Genomic DNA, 21115 nt, shown 5'->3' with positions numbered 1-21115 from the left:
TTTGAACCACAAATGTTTCTCTGTGAATGGCTTAAAGCTCACTAAACTGTCCACTGTTTGTCCCCAAACTATGGCCAGGCAGCTTAGGAGATTTAAAACACCATTAGAAGTCCTCACAGATATTAAGATCTAAGAAACTGGAGTTTGTCACAGTTTATGCATTCATTTTCAGTGGCATAAGGTGCGTATGTTGACCTCGCACAACGGCAAGGCATGTTCACAATGACCCAGTACAGACACCAGGATTCAAAGCATTACGACTTGGTGTTCAGCAGCATTTAATTTTCTCTCACAGTTGCACTCTATTTGAGCCTCGTAGTTTTGCAGCTGGTGGAAGAGGGACTTTTTGGTGATATTTCCTGTAACATTAGCACATACCAACATGCACAGTTTTATCTAGAGATTTGCTATATTTGGTGCTTTTGTGAGAGCCCAGCTGTTGCAAACAAATTATTATCTAAGAATCTCTGCCTTGTTTCAGTAGCAACATAAGCACCTAAATCTAAAACAAACGTGAAGGGAAAATTGGACACATCCAGAACTACCAAGGTTACCAACCTGATGCCCAGGGCACAGATCTACTGCTCTGGCTGTGTGCTGGGAAGAGCACTGGATATTAGGTGAATGCGTCTTGCAGGACGTGTTGCTGTCCTTTTTATTAAAGTACTTTGGTTTATTAACAAGGTTTTCCAAATGAAAAGACATTTAAAAAAACCCCACCAAACCCAACCGTAAGACATATTTCCAGGGAATCCAGGACATGTACAAAGGACAGGGAGTTGTTGTCTATGCAACTTTATACCTATTCTACTTTTGGTTTGTTTTACCCCACCAGACCTTTTACCCCTCCAGTGAGTCATCCTGATGCCTTTACTAGAATAACTCACTGAAATAAAGTCAGCAAGCTCCTCGTGCTCTGATTGAAGGGCAGGGGGTATTTTGTAAAGCAATTAAGCTCACTCGAGCACAAAGCCAAGTCAGTGAGACTTTTGCTCGGCAATTGCTAAGGTACTTTTGAAAAATTTCCATTTACTGGATCCACAGTCCAATGAAGTCATAGGGAATTTCCCCATGGTCTGCTATAGGCTTTGGATTAAGGCTAAGTTGTGTAAGCAAAGTTGCTATAAAGTATTTTAAAGAGTTAAATACAAAAACCTGGTATGAGAGAGTTCAGGAAGTAAGTTTTTCACTTAATAAATGGAAGTTTGATTGAACAAATCGATTTAAAAAATGAGACCGTTGTTGAATACAACTTGAAATAGCACTGACAGCTCATGAAGCAGGAATTTCCATCAGGAGAAGTAAGGAAGGGAGCGGGCCCCTTGGCTGCGGGAGCTCACTGTGGGACTCGGCTCTGGCTCTGGTCCTGGAAACATCGGGCTAACTCATGGAGGCCCCGCACCGAGGCAAAACTGAGCTTGGAGCCTGCCCTGCCGTGAGAGAGATTGCGAGGTTTGATTCTACCAGGAGAGATAAAGAGGGAGCAATATTGACATAGGCTGGCTAATCAGGAAAAGCCCGGTGCTAGCAATGCAATCAGGGACACAAATCCATTCCTCAGTGAGACCAGAGCTAAAGGAAAACCTGTAGCAGTCAGCAGAGCACTTAGTGATGAAAGATGATTTAATAAAAGACTGAATTCATTCTCCTGCAAGGGCAGGAAATAAGCCCCGTCATAGCGGATATTAAACTGATACCACCATTGCTTTCCACTGAAAGCTGGTTCTGTCAGCACTTGCTTTGTTTTGCTCGTTCCCCATTTTTCTTGCAACAGAGAAGTCTGTAAATAAAGTGCCAAACCCACGGATTTACTCCTGTGTGAGTCGGGATAAGTTACAGTCCACGTTACACGGACGTGGGGCATTAGCAGCGCTTGGCAGCGTTATCACTCCATTCATCTCACGCCTTTGTCCTTTAAGGAGCTGAGGTCCGAGGTGGAGCTGGAGGTCTTGGGAGAGACAGAAGGGCTCAATCTCTCTTTCACGGCCATCTGTAACAACGGGACCTTTTTCCCACATCAGAGGAAATGCTCGCATGTGAAAGTGGGAGACACAGTAAGTAAAGAACAAATTCTCAAAAGACATGAAGTTCAGGGAATTTAGGACACCAAGGTAGAGAGTTTGCTCTTTATTAAATAACCTTCCTCCAAACAAGTTACAAAAAAGCAGGCGGTATCTACGACCCTCTTGCTCGGTCCTCCGCGCGTGCTTCCAGAGTACCCTGCAGAGCTACGTGTGCTGCAGCTCTGAACAGCCACCATTTTCTCTTCCAGGTCTCTTTCAACGTGACTGTAAGTCTCTCCTCTTGTGAAAAAACCAGAAGGCATATTGTGGTAAAACCAGTGGGCCTCAGCGACACGCTGGAAATCGAACTTCTTCCCCAGTGCAGCTGTAACTGTCAGGCAAAGGCCGAGACGAACAGCCCAAAATGCAGCAAAGGGAAGGGATCGTTCGAGTGCGGGGTGTGCGTCTGCAGCCCGGGGTACGTGGGGCCGCGCTGCGAATGCGAGGAGAGCGCCCTCGGCGCCAGCTCCTGCAAGGGCGCGGCAGAGCGGAGCTCCTGCAGCGGGAGAGGCGACTGCTACTGCGGGCGGTGCGTTTGCCACCCATCCCTGTACGGAAGGGTGTACGGGCCGCGCTGTGAATGCGATGACTTCTCCTGTGTGAGACACAGAGGGCTCCAGTGCGGAGGTACGGTCCCTTGACGCTATTTTTAATGTCTGCGTTTTAGAGCTTTGATGTCTCACTCTCAGCTATGAGCTTCTGAATCTGTATTTTCATCATATATTCAGTTGCAATCAATTCTGTATAAAGTATAATTTACTATTTCTGAACGATCTTCAAACTTAAAACAAGAAAGAATTTTTAACCCTGTTTTCAAATTTAAAAACGAGACCCCTTTAACCCCTCCGTAGCTAGTGTAAGTTGGCATGGCTTTATCGGAGCCTATCAGCCACCACCACACTGGGTCAGACTTTTAGTGGCTGAAGATGACTGTAGCTCCAAGGAAGTTTAGGTAAGTATATTGACATACATTGGTGTTAGCCGGTGTACAGTTTCACTCTGACATAATTATCAAAGCATAGCCATCTTAATTAATTAACCTTAATTAATCACTTTTAGGATAATTCTGGTACTTTTATCATTTTAACCCAGTAACCTCAATGATTCTTGGTTTATCTTAGTAAGATACAATCAGAATTTGGGAACTTGTATTTATAGTTTTTCTCCTGGGCTATACCATCATAAATCAGAAGTGATTCGATTGAAACAATGGGAATAGCATTAAACTGGCAGGAACCAGTTTGAGATTGTGCTGAGTAGAAAGACTGAAATCATGCTGCTGTAAATGAAAGAGGATTTAGCCATTAGGTTGTGCGCTGTTGGGAGATAAGATCTGTGTGGAGGACTCCAGTGAAGAGAATGGAGCTGCCCTGGCTTACAGCCAGCCTAAGCGAAAATGTGATCCTCTGGCTTAAAATTGAAAATGCTGGGGGAGGAAGAAGGATGTTTAAGAGTGAGAAGAGTTGGAGAGGGGAAAATATCTGCTATTAAGGGGAACGATTTTAAAGGCCATCATTCAGATTCTTATTAAGAGACTGATTTGAAGTATAATAAATGTTTTTCCAGGCAATGGTGACTGTGATTGTGGGGAATGCGTGTGCCACAGCGGATGGACTGGTGAATACTGTAATTGCACAACTGACACCAGCGCCTGCGTTGCTGAGGACGGGACGCTGTGCAGTGGGAGAGGCGAATGCGTCTGTGGGTCGTGTGCTTGCACCCACCCGGGGGCTTCAGGCCAAACGTGTGAAAAATGCCCTCTCTGCGGTGACCCTTGCAGTTCCAGGCGGTAATGTGCTGGTTTTACATCTCTGATGTTTGTGTCATCCAGGTATCTATTTTCCGTACTGCCTCAGCAGTGTGCTTACTGCCGCTACTGTAGGTTGGATTCACAGACCAGAACCCAAGAGCTTCTTTGCCCTTTGAGAGGGGTAGTCATAACTCGTACATCAACCATTTATCAGCATTGCTTTTGTACAAAAGAACTTTATGGAAAACAGTTTAATCACCTTCAAGCAGCAGAAGTAAAACATCACACCCACTGCTGTCCCTGGCTGCAAGGCTAACCAGAATGGTGGCCTTATATGATAACATCAGGCAGAAACAGATAAACTTCCTTCCAGTCCTCAGTACAGAGTGAAAACATCCCAGCATAGCTGCTACAGCAAAAATGAGGTCTCACAGGAAAATTTGGCATTTGTATTACTGTTCTCATGCATGTGAATTAATAAGGTCACACTGTCCGCTCAAGCTTTACACACGTGCAAATTCATAGTCCAAATTCAGTTAAGCTTGGCTGAATTAAAGAGGCCCAACTATGATAAACTAGGTCGTAGTCTGGGGATGAAATCAGTGGGTAGCTGTATGTCCTGTATGAGTTGCTGATAAATTGATTGCAAATGGTGAAGTGTCTTGCGTTCACTGAGCATACAAAATTTATGTAGCTTTCCTGCTGTGATGTGTGGTGTATGCTACGGTGCATGATAGGAAAAGCAACCAAAAATACGTGTGACATAAAGCTGACCACTCTAAGTACACCCATGCTTATGCTTGTATTGCATGAGCTCTCGCAGGGCTAAAGTCAGTCCAAAATGAGCAGGCTTCAGTAGAAGTTTAAGCTAGAAGTGGAATTAGGCTTCACAGAATACATGTTATTAACGACCCTGGTTTTGCTTGCTGAGCGCTGAGTCAGTGTAAGTTGCATTAATGTTTCATGACGATGTCATGTCTACTTATTCAGAGTTGAGGCCCATTTCTCTTCCATACCAGCTCTCCACCACTGTATTTTCATGCCTGTCATTGCAGTCTACACTATATCTGAGATGAGAAGCTATTCTGTGGCATGTGATTTAATCATCATTTATGTTAGTGCTAAATTGGACCTACAAAACCAAGCCAAACAGTTTGTTCAAAGCTCTAAGTAAAGAGAACTTCTGCATGCAACTGCTCTAATCACGAAGGACAATGCTGCTGCTTTGCTCTGCTCAATTTGGCACAGAATAAGAAATATAAAGTTACACGTTGGTCGTTACATTAGCCTATTTAAACATGTATATTGTATGCAGTGTTAGATCTTTTCTCTCTGTTGCAGTCACTTCCCTTGCTGAAACGCAGGCAGGGAAAGGCAAAAGAGAGAGAACATTGGGAACACCTGGGTAGGGTAACCGAGAGAGCTGAAAGACCAGGTCAAAGGGGATTGAGATTAATGGCTAGGCAGCTGAGAAAGAGAGTGGTAGTTTGAGAAACATGGCAAATATGACAAAACCACCAACAACCCTGAATTTGTCTCCATGAGATAGAGGCTATCCCATTACCAGCTCGTTTTTAGTATTCACCATCTCCAGAGCGAGTGATAAGGTCATCTCCATCCCCTGAAGATAATCTCAGCAGCCTCAGCATATTCCCATGGATATATGTAACTCAGTGCAACAGGAGATGGCCAGGGGTTTTTGGGATGTTTTGTGGCAGTTCTTCTCTTTCCTTTTTTTTAAGCAGTCGGTTCTTCAGGCTGCTTCTCCGAGTCTCAGCTCCTCAATCCAGCTGAAGCTATTTGTGAAGAATCAGCAAGATACATTTTGCATCAAAAATTTTCATATATGAATTCTGTTCATTGTTTCTTTTTTCCATGAATGAACTCTGGATTTATTAAAATCCTCATTTAATTTCTGGGAATATTTTCAGAGATTTCTAAAGGAATTGGTTTAGACTCTGTGTTTTTAAATAATATTTCTGTCATTCCACCATTAAATAAAGTAAATAATTTTCCCATAAACTGCATTAGTATAATTAGCATCTAAGTAAGTAATTCCTGAGACAAGTAATCACATCCAAGAGACATCTGTAGAGACACCTGAATAGTGTTTTAATACATTATTCAATAGACTTTCAACAAAGGAAGACTTACAGTAGGTGCCCCAGCTTGATCTCTCTGAAGTCGATTTCAGATATTGTTCATCTGAGAGGCATTCCTTTGGCTGGTATTTAGTGTGAGCTTAGTTCAGGATATTTATTTTTGAAAATGAATGTTATGTGTGAGTAACCCCATGTCTTTGATAGACCTACATGAATAATGTTGCCTGGGGTTCTGTCTGGTAGCTAATAAGCTGGGAGAGAAAAGAGGACAAGAGAGAACTTATCCAAAATACCTTTATTCAGGTGGGTTTTTTGGTTTTGGTTGGGGTTTTTTTTTTGGTGGCAATACCTATCATATTTTTGTATCCATAGCACAAGATCTTTTGTCTAGCTTCTTTTTAAAATGCAGATGCATACGAACTGGCTTTTATACAGTTCCTTTGTGACAGGCAGAGATTGATGAGCCACTGAATTATTTTCCACAGGAGCTGTGTGGAATGTCACTTGGCTTCTGATGACAAGTCACTGGGAGAATGCAGTGAAAAATGCAAATTGGTTGATGCAACTGTCAGCACTGCAGAGGGTTTGTACACTCAATCTTCCTTTTCTGTGTGTGTGCGATTAGTGATAGTTTCCACTTTCAGTAATTTTATATTTGAAAGTAGCCTTGTTTTTCTGCCGTGGAATTATATTAGGGATCCTAAGGCAATTGCTGTCTGTCTACGGTTCTTCTGTGGTAAGTAGGAAATGCAGATCAGAGCTGGTATTACCCCTCCAGGTTAATTATCTCACTGGATCATGCCTACTTTCTACGCAGTTTATGTAAGAAAGGACAGAATGTAATAAATACCAGTCCCTGCAAATCAGTGGCTGATGAAAGCCCCCGAGGTCAAGTCACGCCTGCACCATGAGTTCCAGTGTGGCTTCTTTTACCATACAAATGCAAAACCTGACTCCAGTCCTTATGGAGACTCTTGATGACAGTCGGCAACTAGACACAGCCCTTTAACCTGTGGCAAAGACGTTCTGCTTCTTGTCAGGTTTTATTGGGACATTCCTAGTATCCTAAAGGCTAAGCACATCCTTCAGTTGCTTGTTGTAATTCAAAACTGCCCTCCATCAATGGGTATTTTTGGAATAGGAATTAACCTTGAATAAAATAGTACTGTCAGAAAAAACTGTAACTTTAAATGAAATACTACATCAAAGTCTTTTTCCTTCCTGTAGAGGAAAGTGCTTGCCTGTACAGTAGGCAGTCTGTATTTATTCTTACGGCAACTCTAACCCCAATCCTATGGCAACACAATTGTTAAGTGAGGCAGGACATAGGTGCATTATATCCACACCATAGATGTAAACATAAGCATTAAATCAGACAAATGTAAAAGTTAGGATGACAATGCAGAATTCTGTATGCACATCTAAGGATTGTGCCTGCAAACTGCTGGAAGCCCATCCAGAGCTGGATGCATGCATGAATTTCACTGATACGCATCTTTCCAAGAAAGCTACACCTTTTGTTTTTGATGACATTACTCCATAACATAGACCTCAGAAGTTGCAAATATTGCCCTTGTAAGGAAAACTAATTCTAATTTTGTATTTTTGTTAATATTATTATTCTGCTTTGCCTTTCTAGACATCAGTATTTTTTAAAAAATATAAAAATGTCTTTACGAGCTTCAAAAACGTATGAGCACTTTTATTGTATCTGTGTAGTTAGTAAAGTTTTCAGGCTGCTATTGCCAGATGGCAGATATTTGTAGCTAGGAATATATAAGACATTCTACTTTCAAATATAATGAATGCTAATCAAGAGCAGGAACAGTCACTTATATGGCTCTGTTCCCACACGCAGAGGTCACAGGAATACAAGCATGACAACATCATCACCTGTTCCTGCTTATTTCCTTTTTTCATGGCCTGTGCTTCCCTGATTGGGACTGTCAGCTAATTCTTTAGATTTAAAATTTATTTGCAGCAGTTACAGTAGTTACTGCTGTAGTGAAGGCCGGAAAACTGTTCTCGTCCTAACCCCTCAAAAAAAAAAAAAAAAAAGATGTTGCAAACTGTGTTTCATCTTAAATGCTTGTGTAATAGCTCAAAGGATTGGTTTTGGTATGGAGGTAGCTTCATTAAGAAGTCCTGAGGGGAAGAAAAAGTCTTGAAAATAATAATAATAAAAAAAGAATTCGAAAATCAAAACTGTATTACCTAAATAAAAAAATTTTTGAAAGTGGTATAACTAGACCACCACATAATATTTAAGACAGATTATGGAGAAACTTCATATGGTAGCATAAGCTTCTTTCTGGTTTATATTTCAGTTTCTTTAATGCTTCAAGGCTTTTTGAAAACTAGAAATAGCTCTTGGTTAAATAAAATATTAGCACCTAAAGATTTACTTTCTCTTCTGCATGCATATGTTGCAACACAACGACTGGAACTGTGGAGCAATAAAAAAAGCGCAGGCTTTACATTTTCCTGTTTCCTGGGAATGCCTGTTTTAGCCTCTGAGCCGTGCCTTTCGCCTCCTCTGCTTCGGTTCTGTGGGTGCTGGGGGTTTCTCTTCCCGCTCCCCTGCAGCAGGGTCACCGGCGCGGCCACGGGGCGGGCAGCCTCTCTGCCTGGGCATCCAGCAGGGCACGGGATGGCAGAGCAGCTCTGGAGGTGCTGATGGCTTCACATTTACTGGGCTTATCTCCACAGCAGGCATCGCTTTTGAATATTTATTTTCATGCATTTTTAATATTTGAATATTAAATCAGGCTAACCCCCCTTTGCCAGATGGGTGTAAGAGGAGCCCTGGTTGCTCTACTCGCTACCCAGGAGGAACCCCAATTCCTTAAAAGCAGCTCCTGCCACCACCCTGGCCACAAGGCACTAGGCTGCTCCTGCCACAATCCCAACAGGGACAGTTTACACTTTCCTTGGAGAAACTGAGTTTTTCCTACCCCATAGTGTTGACACCACACAAATTCCCAGTGCAGCAACAAAGTGGATGCTGGAGCCCGAATAAACCTCTGTGTCGGTTCTGCTCCGTTGTTCTGACCCGATGTGAGATGAAACTGTTCAAAAAAAGCATTTTGTTGAGCAAAAGACAAACAAGAAAGGGCATAACGACATTTAAATTTACAGTCTTTTTTGTTGTTGTTGTTGAATCTTTTATCTAAGTATCTGTTAGGAAACAGTCTTTCGCACTTCGAGGCTCCAGCTTGCCACTGTTACCCAATTCTTATTCCAGTGTGACTCCAGTGATTTCAAATACCATTGAAATGAATGGAATTAGGCTGTAGGCAGAAGTGGGAAAAGTATGATGATTCACTGCAGAACACAAAATTACACAGGTGTAAATTACAGGAGTTTACCTAGGCAAATTTTTGTGCTGATGAACTGGAAATAATCTATGCAATAGTCTCTCTTAGTGATCCCTCATCCTAAAAACATCAGAGAAATAAAAACACTTGCTTTCATTTCTACATCCTTGCACATAATCAGATTTCTGCTCCCCTTGGTCTCAAATTATGACACTAAATTAAAAATTACAATTTAAAAATAACTAATATATTTGCAGTTACTGCTTTCTGGATGATACTTGGAATATGCCTGCAAGTTTTTCTCTGCCTTCAGGATACCTAACAACTACCCTTTTCCTTTTTTTTTTTTTTTTTTAAAAAGCAAGCTAATATTCTTTGGATCTGCTTGCTTAAAAGAGTTGGGAAACAGCAAATATTGCAAAACCTGTGACAGTGTTACCGGAATTGTGACCTGGCAATGAGTGCCATTAATTCAGTACACTTCATCTGCAGTTTGTGGCCCTTCTAACAAAAACCAAATCTTGTTAAATCAGCAAGTCTTGTCTGCCTGTCACCTTGACAGATAACACATTGCTCTGCCACCAAGGACAGGCAACAGGTTAAATAGAGATTATCACAAATCAAGAGCATGTTTCCATTAAAATCCAACCAGATGAGATTCTCTTTTTATAACAAGCAGAGAAAAGGACTGTAGGGTAGTCAACTATTTATACTTTCATATTTTCTATGGTGTTTAATAGTGTTTTCTATAAGACCAAACCTTATGATAATAAGCAAGATGGAAAAAAAAAAAAAAGAAAAAAAGTGAGCACTTACTTACTTCTTTATGTACCATAGGTTTCTTTAAAATCCATATTCCTGTCTGATTCCTACTTTATATTTCATTACTCTACATATTGAAGTTTGAGGACTGAAGATTTTTAGCACAGTTGCTCATGAAATTTCAGTAAGAGTTTTGAACGGGTAAGAATGGGTAAGAAATAATGGAAAGCCACAATTATTTTTAAAGAAATGTTTGAGAAGCTTACTGTTTTTTCTTACCTCTAAAAATAAAACCTAAGAAGTTTTTCTAAAAATTTATTGAAAAGCTTACCTAGATTTCCAATGCTATTCAAATCACAGGTTATATGGAAACATAATAAGTGTTCAGCGATAACTGTTATTGCACACAGTTATAAGGTCAGATATTTTTGCTCTGTAAAAATATTATATAACGGTTATTTTCCAAATCACAGCATTTCTGGCTCTGGACCTGTAGTCTCAATTTTCAGTCATCTTATTTGCTTTATATCATCCCTCACAGCCAGTTTCCTCCTGTCTCCCTGTTGCCTTTGAATGAACTTTTCTCAGCAGAAAAGGCTTCCCAGTTAGGAATCATCTGGAAAAAAATGGATTAAGATTTTGTGCAGATCTACATCAAATGGAGAGACAAATAAAGGGGGGCAGACTGTCATCTCAGGTCACTTTTTATCTGCTTCCCCTGGAATCACATTACAAAGATCCCAGAATCACAGTTTTCTGTTGTTAATTTATAATTACTGTTGTGGCAGTACTGGACGCACTAACCTTTGAGAGGGCTATCGTGGAAGAAATAAATGGCAGCCCTTTTAACAGTATGCATTGCTGTTTGATGTATGTATATGTACTTCTGAAACATAATCTAGACACAGTAGGAGTAGCTGCAAACCAAAGAGAACATACTGTTGACTTTGTCCTATAATCGGGGACTATTACATTTCCCAGACAGCTGGTGGTTAAGCATTTTGGAAGCACTTCCAATTCATTGAAATTCACAGTACACTAGATTAATAAGGTGCACTAGATGGTCAGTGCAGATTGCCAACGCCTGGATCACTTCTTTGGAAATATAAGTGAAAAATCAGCAACAAAACAAAACTTGGGTTGGAAGAAAAGTCGTTAAATTTAGTAGAAATTCTGAGGGTATTTCTGCTTTCGTCTTTCACTCTTTATCATCTACAGACGAGGCTGTGATAAACATGATGCCAGCAGTCTCTCTTGTTATTACATGTTAAATTTCATTTGATCTGATGAATGACTTTTTCCTCTCTCTCTGCAGATTATTCGGAGGATAAATCCATTCCCTGCTCTTTGCAGGGGGAAAATGAATGTATAACCACATTTCTACTGGCTATGGATGAACAGCGAAGGACGGTCATTCACAGCATAGAACAGAAAGGTAAACAGTGAATATTGCTTTTTCTACGTGAAATCTGATTTAAAAACACGGGCAGGATGAGCTGTCTAGAAGCTGAGCTCTTTTAAGCAGCACTGCACCTCCTCGTGTTTGTAGCTCTCTTCTGCCCAGCCAAAAGAGCACCTCCTCAAGTACTTACTTAATGCCGTAGTAAAACAAATACTTGGCCCTTCATGAAAGATGGGCAGAATGATCCCTGGGCTGCAAGAGTAAGTTTTCTAAAGCCCTGTGCAATTTTATGATGATAATACCAAATTTGCATTATATGAGAAAACTATAATTCACTTTGAAATGACATATATTTCATAGATGGACAAATATCCAAAAGACTGTCTGATTTGGTATACCGGATAAAATTCTAAAATATATTTATAATTACATTTAATGTTGCAGTATCATTAAGTTTTGAATATTTTGCATAACTAACAGATATTCAACAGATCTCTTTATATCCTTTTATTTAACATTACTACTTTATTTGCTGTTGTTTCACTACTGATTTTTCATTAAAGCTCCTAATCATTTAAGACAGAATAGAACACAGACACCACTTTTCAGCTGCCAAACAGTTTCATTTCCAGGCAATAAAAATGCTCTTTTTTTTTTGGACACACCCGGTGTCTCAGTGCTAAATGTTAGTTATCTTTTAGGGAAAGCCATGCAGGTTTGTAACCTCGTTCTGCTGGCACAAATGGTGTTTATTTTGATAACCCTTTGTGTAGCCTTTCTCTGGCATACTTGTGAGAATGAAATGGTTTCACTGTGCAAAAAAGCAGCTTCTACCATAAGAACAGTGGCCTGGTTTTGTATAGGCTACTATTATAGCAAAGATGGTTGTAACAAAGCTAGTACTAAAGAAGCACATCCCTTTGTAAACTACACCCCTAAGACTCAAGAATTTAAGGGTAAGATTTTCTCTTTATTAAATATATTTACTATGCATTTTAATGAGATCTGGGGAAAAAAAAAAGTGAAAGAAATATCTAAGGAAGGCACAGTTCATTAAACGCTGCGTAGTGGCCCTCCCACAACGCTGCAACAACCAGCTTCGCTGTCATCTGCTGTTCTGCTCCTGGGCCTTGAAACTATTGTGCTGTGGCAGAGGCGATGCATGCAAGCGTGAACTGAGATGAGACCTCCAGAAATGCTCTAGATATTGATTTCCTTTACGGAACCGAAATCAAGACGGCACCAGTAGCCCGAGCGTTAACCCACTGCTCAAGCCAGACCCCTCAGAATTAGTTAGATGATGACGTCAAGCAAAAAACTAATGTGAAATACAAATACAATCATGTAAGCCAAATAAGACTGGCATGAATTTTTCTTAAACCATGGTTCAGCAGAAAATTTTATAAAATAGTAGCGTTCACCGGCTTTCATGAGCAATACTTTTCAATATTAAAATAATCAAACTTCTTTGTGTTTTGGCAAAGCAAAAATTTCAGTTTTAATTTTGACTCTCCGAAATATTGTATGATAACATTTATTGCAGAACTTGAAATGCAAAATTCCTCCACATTGTTCAGTCCAATGTTTTCAGCAAGTCTAATGGATTTTTTTCCTCATTGCTTTCAAGAGTGAAATGCAGTTTCCTCTATTTTCTCCATATCATTGGTGACTTTACCCTGATATAGATCTTGCTACAATCTTTTTCTCTGCAACACACTGAATATCAGTTGATTGAAGTAGAGCTTCAGCCGTAACATTGTAAAATTCATAATCTTTTCAATTCAGCCCTGGTTTGACACAAATCTGAAAATATTTTTTTAACTTTTCTCTTCAGAATCTGGGTCTGTATCCAGCAGCTGCTAATCAACACAGTAAAAGAGCAGTGGAAGAAGTTAGCAATTAATTTTTTTAACATTTTAATGCAATATTTTTCAACCAGTTTCACAAACCCTTTAGGAAGCTAGCAGGAGGAAAATAACATGGACTTGAAGGAAAAGGCATGCACAGCTCACAGCAAATGAGAAGCCCAGCATGCCTCTTGGCTGTTTTTAATTGCCTAAAATTTATTGATTGGATATCCACAGTCATAATTGGTTTTGTTTCCACAGACTGTCCACAGCTTCCAAATATCCCAATGATAATGGTGGGTGTCACCCTCGCTATCCTTCTCATTGGCATTGTTTTACTTTGTATATGGAAATTACTGGTGTCAGTTCAAGACCGAAAAGAGGTAGCCAAGTTTGAAGCAGAAAAATCGAAAGTTAAATGGCAAATGGTAGGTCAAATGCATTGATTTTATATGAGGTTCTTTAATTTGGTTGCATGATGCACAACTGCCTTTAAAATTCTGTGTTTTGGTTTTGTTCTTTTAAGTTGATAGATTTTACTGGTAGCTTTTCACTACATTTAGTATTCTATAAAGTAAAATTACGATTTTTTTAGAGATGAAAAATAGGTAGAGTTCGATCTCCTGCTTTAATTTCTTCCACATGTAAAAGTGGAAGATAAAAGTGGATAACATTTTTTATTAGTTGATTTTGAATTAGTACCTTGCCTTTGATTAATCTTCGCAAAGTTGTTCGCTGCCTATGTAATTATCAGAGGTATACCCCTCTTCCCAGAAACAGAACCCGTTTTAGGAAAGAGAGATTATTGATGGCCTCTGTCATGACGAGAGCTCGCTCACACAGAGGAGCAATGAATGTAAGCTGTCCAAAATGTAGGTAAAAGGACAGAGAAATTCAGGCCCTACCTTCTATCTATAGCTTGCGGATGTCTAATGCAAGCTTATACCACATGTTCCCTTTTCTTCTTTCCTTTCTGCCCTTGACTTTTTTGCTTTTTTGCAAAAGCTTTAAGACTTTTGAGGCTCTTTGGAAAAAAAGCATGTTGAGTAAGCATTTCTGGTGGGTGTCAGGAGGACAGGCAATATGCTGCTGTTCACCCGGCTCCGTTCTCGTACGAAGCCCTGTGATTGCAACATTTCTGCAAGGATGGACACTGCCAGCCTTTCAGCTTTTGAGATGGGAAATACCAGTTACTTACAGGCAAGGCTACTTGAAAATGTGTTCTTAATCCTTTGGGAGAGCTACATATGGTAAGAGGGAAGGATACATTTGATAGAAGCATTTTAATTTTCTTTTCTGTTGCAAGAGGAAATGATAGGAAGGGAATGATGAGAGGCCAGGATAAAAAGCCAGGGTGGGACTTGCCCTTCTCCCAATGCATGGTAGTCTGTGGGGCTCAAGCAAGAGGACCGTGATAAGTCACACCTCACCGCTGAGGCACTACCTGTGTTTTTAGAATGGTCCAACCACAACATCTGATACACAAATTATATCGGACATATTTGATAAAGTATTGTTTGATGATGTGCATTACTCTAATTTGGGAGGCAGATGGGAAGGGAAGCATGTTCCTGACCCTAGACTGTTTGTGCTGCCTCATATAGACCAGTCTCGATTTCAGTGGCTTGGAATATAAGCGAGCTGCTGAAGGCTGTTCTAAAATGATCAAAGGTATGAAATTACTTTTGTGCAAAGAATAGACCAGAAGTCCTCACTAGGGAGAAGAAATAGCGGGAGGAGATTGTGATATTGGGCTTTAAAATTATGACTGGGGAAATTGAAGATGGGGCATTTGTTCACTGACTTTTCCCATACAAGCACGGTGAGATAGCAGGCTCCAAAGAAGCCAAAAAACATCATTACACAACATTTGGTTAAGGCATAGGATTTATTTCCAAAGATATTCTAGACGACAAACATTTGCATGTATTCAAAATGTCTATAGACAAATCCATAGCAGGAGGACATCCTCTCTGACCCAGGAGGTCTGTGAAACGTGTGTCAGCTCTTCCACGGACAGCCTGCATAGCCCATTGGGAATGAGTTGCTGGGCCAGGCAGATGTCTGGCCCGAGTTTCTCACAAAGTAGAGCACAAATCATCTTTTCCTGCACATTGGGAAGCAGGGTGGTACGAGCTGGTGCATGTATGACCATCATACCACTGGGTCAGGGATCACGGATCAAAACGATCCCTTTGCTGAAGAGGTACGCTCAAGGCAGTGTGGTGGCAGCTACATCTGCTTGCAGCTGAAGCCATGGCAAGATGAGTTAAACACCGTGTGACCCCATTTCTTCTGTTTTTGTTTGTTTTTTTAGGAAACAAATCCGCTGTACAGAGGCTCAACAACCACTTTTAAAAATGTAACTTACAAGAACGAAGAAAAGCAAAAAGGGGCCATGGCTGCAGATTTCTATTAGCACCTCTGACACTACAAACTTAGTTTTACCGGCAGGAAATCTAAAAACACTTGTTTCTTCTCAGCTGATTATGTGATATTTGTTTGCACGTTGCAGTGTATAATCATTCTGTTAGAGAAAATATATCCTGTGTTCGGAAAACTATAGATAACATATTAGTGGTAAAGGTTAGCAGAAGTATTAAAAAAACCCCACCTTTAATATTAAAGCCCCCCATCTTAAAAAAATAGCATCACAAATATTTTTAATTTTCTCATTAATACTGAGGATTAAAAATTATTGTATTTAAGCCTATTTTTGTGAAATTAGGTATATACAATGAGCTGTATACTACTTTGTTCCTACACACAATCCCATATATTTGTGTTTAGGAATGTATTTCTACGAGTCTATTTGGTGGGCTGCTTTAAATTTAAAAAGATATTTTTTTCATGAATGCTGCTTGAACTACTGAGGTTGGAGGTTCCTCATATCACCTGTGTGACTGAATACTTTTTCATCAGAAACAAGTAGTGTTATTGCCTATCTTCTGTGTATCGAAGGTATACAGAAACATCTCCTCTCTAACTCTTCTTTCTTGTCCTGTTCCCCTCTTTCCTTGTCCTTGTTGCTTGTTGGAGTTCTTTAAGAACCCAGTCCCTGGGGTTATCTCAGGGAAAGCTAAATCAAGCCCTTACTCACTTGCAGAATTGTTTTCTGTTCCAGGCGTAGACTGCTTTTTTTTTTTCTTTTCTCTTTCCCTTAAATTCTAGTAGAGGGGACTCAGAGCAAAAGAGAAAGATTTGTAAATTAGAGACTCCAGTAGAGAAACTTTAAACCAGAGGATTACCAGAACTCCATTTCACCATTTACATCCCGTTTAGGCACTCAAAGTAAACCTCGCATGCTGGACCATTACAGGAACTGTTGCAGGAGCCCTTTACATGCGGAAAAAGTTCATACACAAAGACTCAGTATCACACACAAAGGCAGTATTCTTTTGTTGATATATCCAAAATTGTGAGGTCCTTTCAATGCCCAGCAGCCCAACGATTTATTCGTGTGTGAAATAATGTATTCAGCAATTTTGGGCCTCTTTTTTTTTTTTTTCAAACTGAGCATCAAATAGATCTATGGATTCCATTTCATATTCATTTCCATGATGGTAGTAAGGATTTTTAAAGCTCAGTTTTAGCTAGTTACTAATGACTTGCCATAAATTCTTAAATTGTAATGCTGTTATCATGCACAGCACTAGGAAAAAAAAAGCCGCCAAAAAATCAGCTAACATGCTGGCATAAAAAATTACAACATTGGGTTATTTTAAGCTAACAATAATTTACTTTACTTTTTAATATCACTTTTCCTCTGCATTTTTTAGTACTCTGGAACAGATGGTCAAAAAGTACATATGAATGTACTTACAAAAGACGACTTAGAAATCAAAGGTACATCGACACAGTCACAGACAAACAATTATGTACACTCCCTATGGTAAATCATATATTTGATCTAAAAAACTCGATGTCCATTTTGTAATAAATATTAACAAACTCTGTGCAACTTCAGTCTCTATATCCTCTACAGCTCCTGGATGCGAGACTGATATATTAGCTAGCTCGGACCCATGCCTGTTTTAGGGCCTGATCCAAAGCCTACTGGAGTCAATGGCTACAGATGAGGATCTAGTTTCAGTGAAACTATTAGTTTTGGTTTACAAAGATTGTTTTGTTTAAACAAACGGGATAATACTGTCTATTAGTGGATTAGAACCTATAGTATATATTTCTGTGCAAAGAGAATTAAACAGTATCAGATGCCTTTGGAAAGAAGGTGATGCTATAATCGCGTATTAAATACCAAACGATTGCAGTGTGAAGGAAACGATGGCTGTCATTAAACTGGAACAGACTAATTACAGGTTCACATCTGTACTCTTCAGTATTCCTGCATATCTCATAATGGAAACCGTGCACAGACAAAGGCTTGCATCTGCAGCCCTTCCAACCACCGGACTCCCACAGACGTCAGTGCAAGTTACACGTGGGACCAAATCCTGTTTTCCTGGCACATGGATAAACTCACGGTAGGCAAAGCTGGCACCCGGATTCTGTCTCAGATTCCACTTGGGTCACGATTGCCTAAGGGACTAGGGAAATCTGGATTTAGTCCATGTAAATTATCTGTTACTCTTTTGTTTTTCATGTAGAAGTCATCAAATGACAAACGTTCTCTGAAAGAAATGAAAGTATTTTTATTACTTTTAAAGTAATAAAAATCTATACTGTCTATTAAATACCTTTTAAGTTCTGTTTCTGAGAAGGCTGATTCTGCCACTCAACATTAGGGTTGAAAGCCCTTCTTCTATAGGTCACCCATTTCAATTTTGAAATACATTTCAGTATTCAAATGTTACTAACAAAGTGGTGTTCACATTTCATATCAAACCCTTGGTGGTCTACATTCCCTGTTCCTACAGGAGATTTCATTTCACAAAGCTGCTCACTCCCTTCCCATCACTTGCATCTTCTGACCATCAGCGAAGATCCAATTTGGAATGTAGACAAGGTTTACAGTCCAATCAATCCTCCTGGCCACCTCTCTCCAAATTATCAAAGATGTACAGAAATCAGGCAGTATGTTTCTTTCATTTCCCTGCTGTGACTGACTGTACTATAAATGTTCTGTGCACCTTCAAAATCATCAGGATGGAAATCACTCAAATAACTAGGAATTCATGAGAAGAGAGAAAATAGAAGGGCTTGGTGAGGAAGGTCTCTATTATTGAGGGATATCCAAGAACTAGGCTCATTCATATGAGCCATTATTTTAACAGCATTAATTTAGATCATAAATTCTGACTAATCCCCCAGATTTCAAGAACTTTCAAGATCTTACTTGGCATTCACCCTAGAAATAAGAGTGGTGTTCATTTTTTTTAGTTAACTATATTATTTTTATCTTGTAGCACTGTACAAAAGTTTGGTTTTTTCTTCTTTTTTCTCCACCAAATTATGAGTGGGTTTGTGTGTGGTGAGTGGGATGAAAAAGTCTTTCTGCTGTTTTCATGAATATTGTTTTGACCTGAGGCTGGACCTTGAGAGTGGCCAAAACATTTTTAATACTAATGCTTCTATTCACTGAAGAGTTAAACTAAATAAAAGAAAAATCATTAGCAAATGTATGGTATTTGTCTATCTTTCACACCCTGTAGAATGGTAATTTCAGTAACGTGTGTTAAATGGATAATTTTTCATTTGATTTATGAAAGTTTCACGTTAACCTGTATTGTATATGTTCAGACTGCATTCAACTTTGGTTTGTAATATAACTAGTGGCTAATGAGTCTGGGATGCAAGGCTCAGACATCAAGCGCAATACTCTCCATGTGTTGTCTGCCATTACACACATTTCCAAGTTCATTTTGCATAAGGGAATTATTGCCCCACAAAACTTAACACACACAATCTGAAAGGAAAAAAACATAATTTTTATCTTAGTCTATTTGCCACAACTTGTTTCTGTAGAAAAGGAATTACTTAACTTTGAATAAAGATTGTAAAATTGAATGCATTTTTAATATACTTTTATTGTTCTTCATTTTCCATTTCAGCATGTCTTAATAATTTTTTTCTCCAGATTTGATTAATCTGAGCAAACTTCTCATGCTTTAGCGTAACCTAGAGCTTATTTTATAACTCCTCTCCCCCCTTTTTTAAGGCAGCACATGAGATTTAACAAGTCTGGATTTTCTTCTATTTGTGATCCTTTTACTTTTCAAGGAAATGAGTTAATGGATGAATGCTGTAAGCAACCCATTTCTGGAACTCTGATTGATTACATATGGCATTTTTTTATACAGTGATCCCTAAATTGCACAACTTGCTTAAAGCTAAAGATCCGTTAATTTTCTAAGTGTAACAGCAGTAACATCTTTTTGGAATTACATGGCAAAGTGATTATTTTCTGTTTAATCTGCAAGTTGCCTCTCCTTTTTTTCCTCTAATGAAAAGTTTGTGTATTTTGATGTGTGCTAGATTCCTGCTCTGAGGAAGAGAACATTCCTCTGCACCCTTGACAGAACTGTATTTTAAGTCTGTTGCATTCTCCAGGCACACAATAAGATCACGTTCTCTTGCATTTTACAGTGGATTGTGAAAACTGAAACTGATACAATTGCGTAATGTATGCTCCTGGCATGTAATTTATAATGTATTCTACCCCCAAAAGTCTACACATTTCTTTGTTTGTCTGTTTTTAGGAATGGTTCATGCTTAGAAACTTTTCTTTCGTGTTTTCACTGATGTACATATCAGCTAATATTGACAGAGAGCAACAAAAGCACAGTCATGACAGGTAGTGTAGATAAATACAAAGGCTGTGGCTTTTCAAAGATCTTGGTAGATGAGAACTTTGTTTCTTGAAGCTGGCTCAGTCTCTCTCTTCTACCAGTCATCATGCAAAAGCAGAGAACCAAAAACTGAATTTCATTGCAACCTCTCCCTTCCTCATGCTATTTACACTACAGTTTAGATTTATTTTTAATCAAATGGGATAATTTAAAATCATTTCAAGACATTTCTGTATGCAGATAGATGAAGTTCTTAAGGCATGATGTATTTTTTCAAATGCCTTTTTCGACAGGGTAACTTTTCTCAACAGTGGTTTTTTTCATTACTGTTTCCACATTTAGAATAGGTAGGAGTGTAAATAAAACCAAGGTCTTTATGTATGAAGAAACAGGAAATTTCTACTTGTGTTGAGCAGTGGGATGTTACCTGTGTTTGGAAAAGTGTGTACCACCAACTTCAGGCTTCAAAGTTAATAACTCTAATTCAAAGGCAAATTGTATCATCTCCTGCTGATCTTCTTAGGTGACCGGTTAAAAATTGCTTTCTCTAATCTCAACTGACTTAAAAATCAGACCTGTAATTATATTATAATTACCATGTAACAAACTCTCAGTTGCTTCTATTTTAGGTTACGGTAGATTTGAAAAAGGACAGATATGGAAAAAAAAAGTAAGCAACAAAAAACCCACCCCAATCCATATAGGAAAAAACCAACCAAACAAAAAATCCCCAATAATCTCAAAGGTGATGGAGAAATTAAGCCTGAAAATATATCAAACCAGGAAAAGAACAGTTCAGGCTGAGAGTCCTAGAAATCCTTAAAATCAATGAATTGTTACAAAACCATTTGGGACACTTCCTCCCCCACCAGCATCTGCAGGGAAAGAAAGTCCTCTGTGGTAACGTGTCATGAGCCAACACACAAGGTGACAATCAAATGAACCACAGTCACGCAAGAGGATTTGAATTTTTACAGACATAGTGGTCCGTACCTCTCATATTCATCCTAAAGCACTTGCAGCTACTGCTTCAAGCTGTCTGGGACAGCAGCTGCGAGAAACCAGTTCAACATCTCCCTCTCATAGACTATAGGTTTTGGATTCCCCTTCTGATGCTCTCCGA

The 21115-nt window shown here is 39.3% G+C and overlaps 1 protein-coding gene across 1 annotated transcript in view; it reads left to right on the top strand.

The window, feature by feature from the left end:
* ITGB6 (integrin subunit beta 6) overlaps positions 1-19170 on the top strand; it is a 35808-nt gene extending 16638 nt beyond the window's left edge. The window contains exons 9-15 of the mRNA XM_075153074.1: positions 1920-2054; positions 2273-2690; positions 3630-3852; positions 6401-6498; positions 11310-11429; positions 13505-13671; positions 15561-19170. Coding sequence (XP_075009175.1) covers positions 1920-2054; positions 2273-2690; positions 3630-3852; positions 6401-6498; positions 11310-11429; positions 13505-13671; positions 15561-15662 — 1263 coding nt within the window. The 3' untranslated portion in view covers positions 15663-19170. The remainder of the gene's footprint in view (positions 1-1919; positions 2055-2272; positions 2691-3629; positions 3853-6400; positions 6499-11309; positions 11430-13504; positions 13672-15560) is intronic.
* The last annotated feature ends 1945 nt before the right edge of the window (positions 19171-21115 follow it).

Source organism: Calonectris borealis, chromosome 6, assembly GCF_964195595.1.
Source record: "Calonectris borealis chromosome 6, bCalBor7.hap1.2, whole genome shotgun sequence".
Classification (NCBI taxonomy): domain Eukaryota; kingdom Metazoa; phylum Chordata; class Aves; order Procellariiformes; family Procellariidae; genus Calonectris; species Calonectris borealis.
This window is presented reverse-complemented; position numbering and strand designations above follow the sequence as displayed.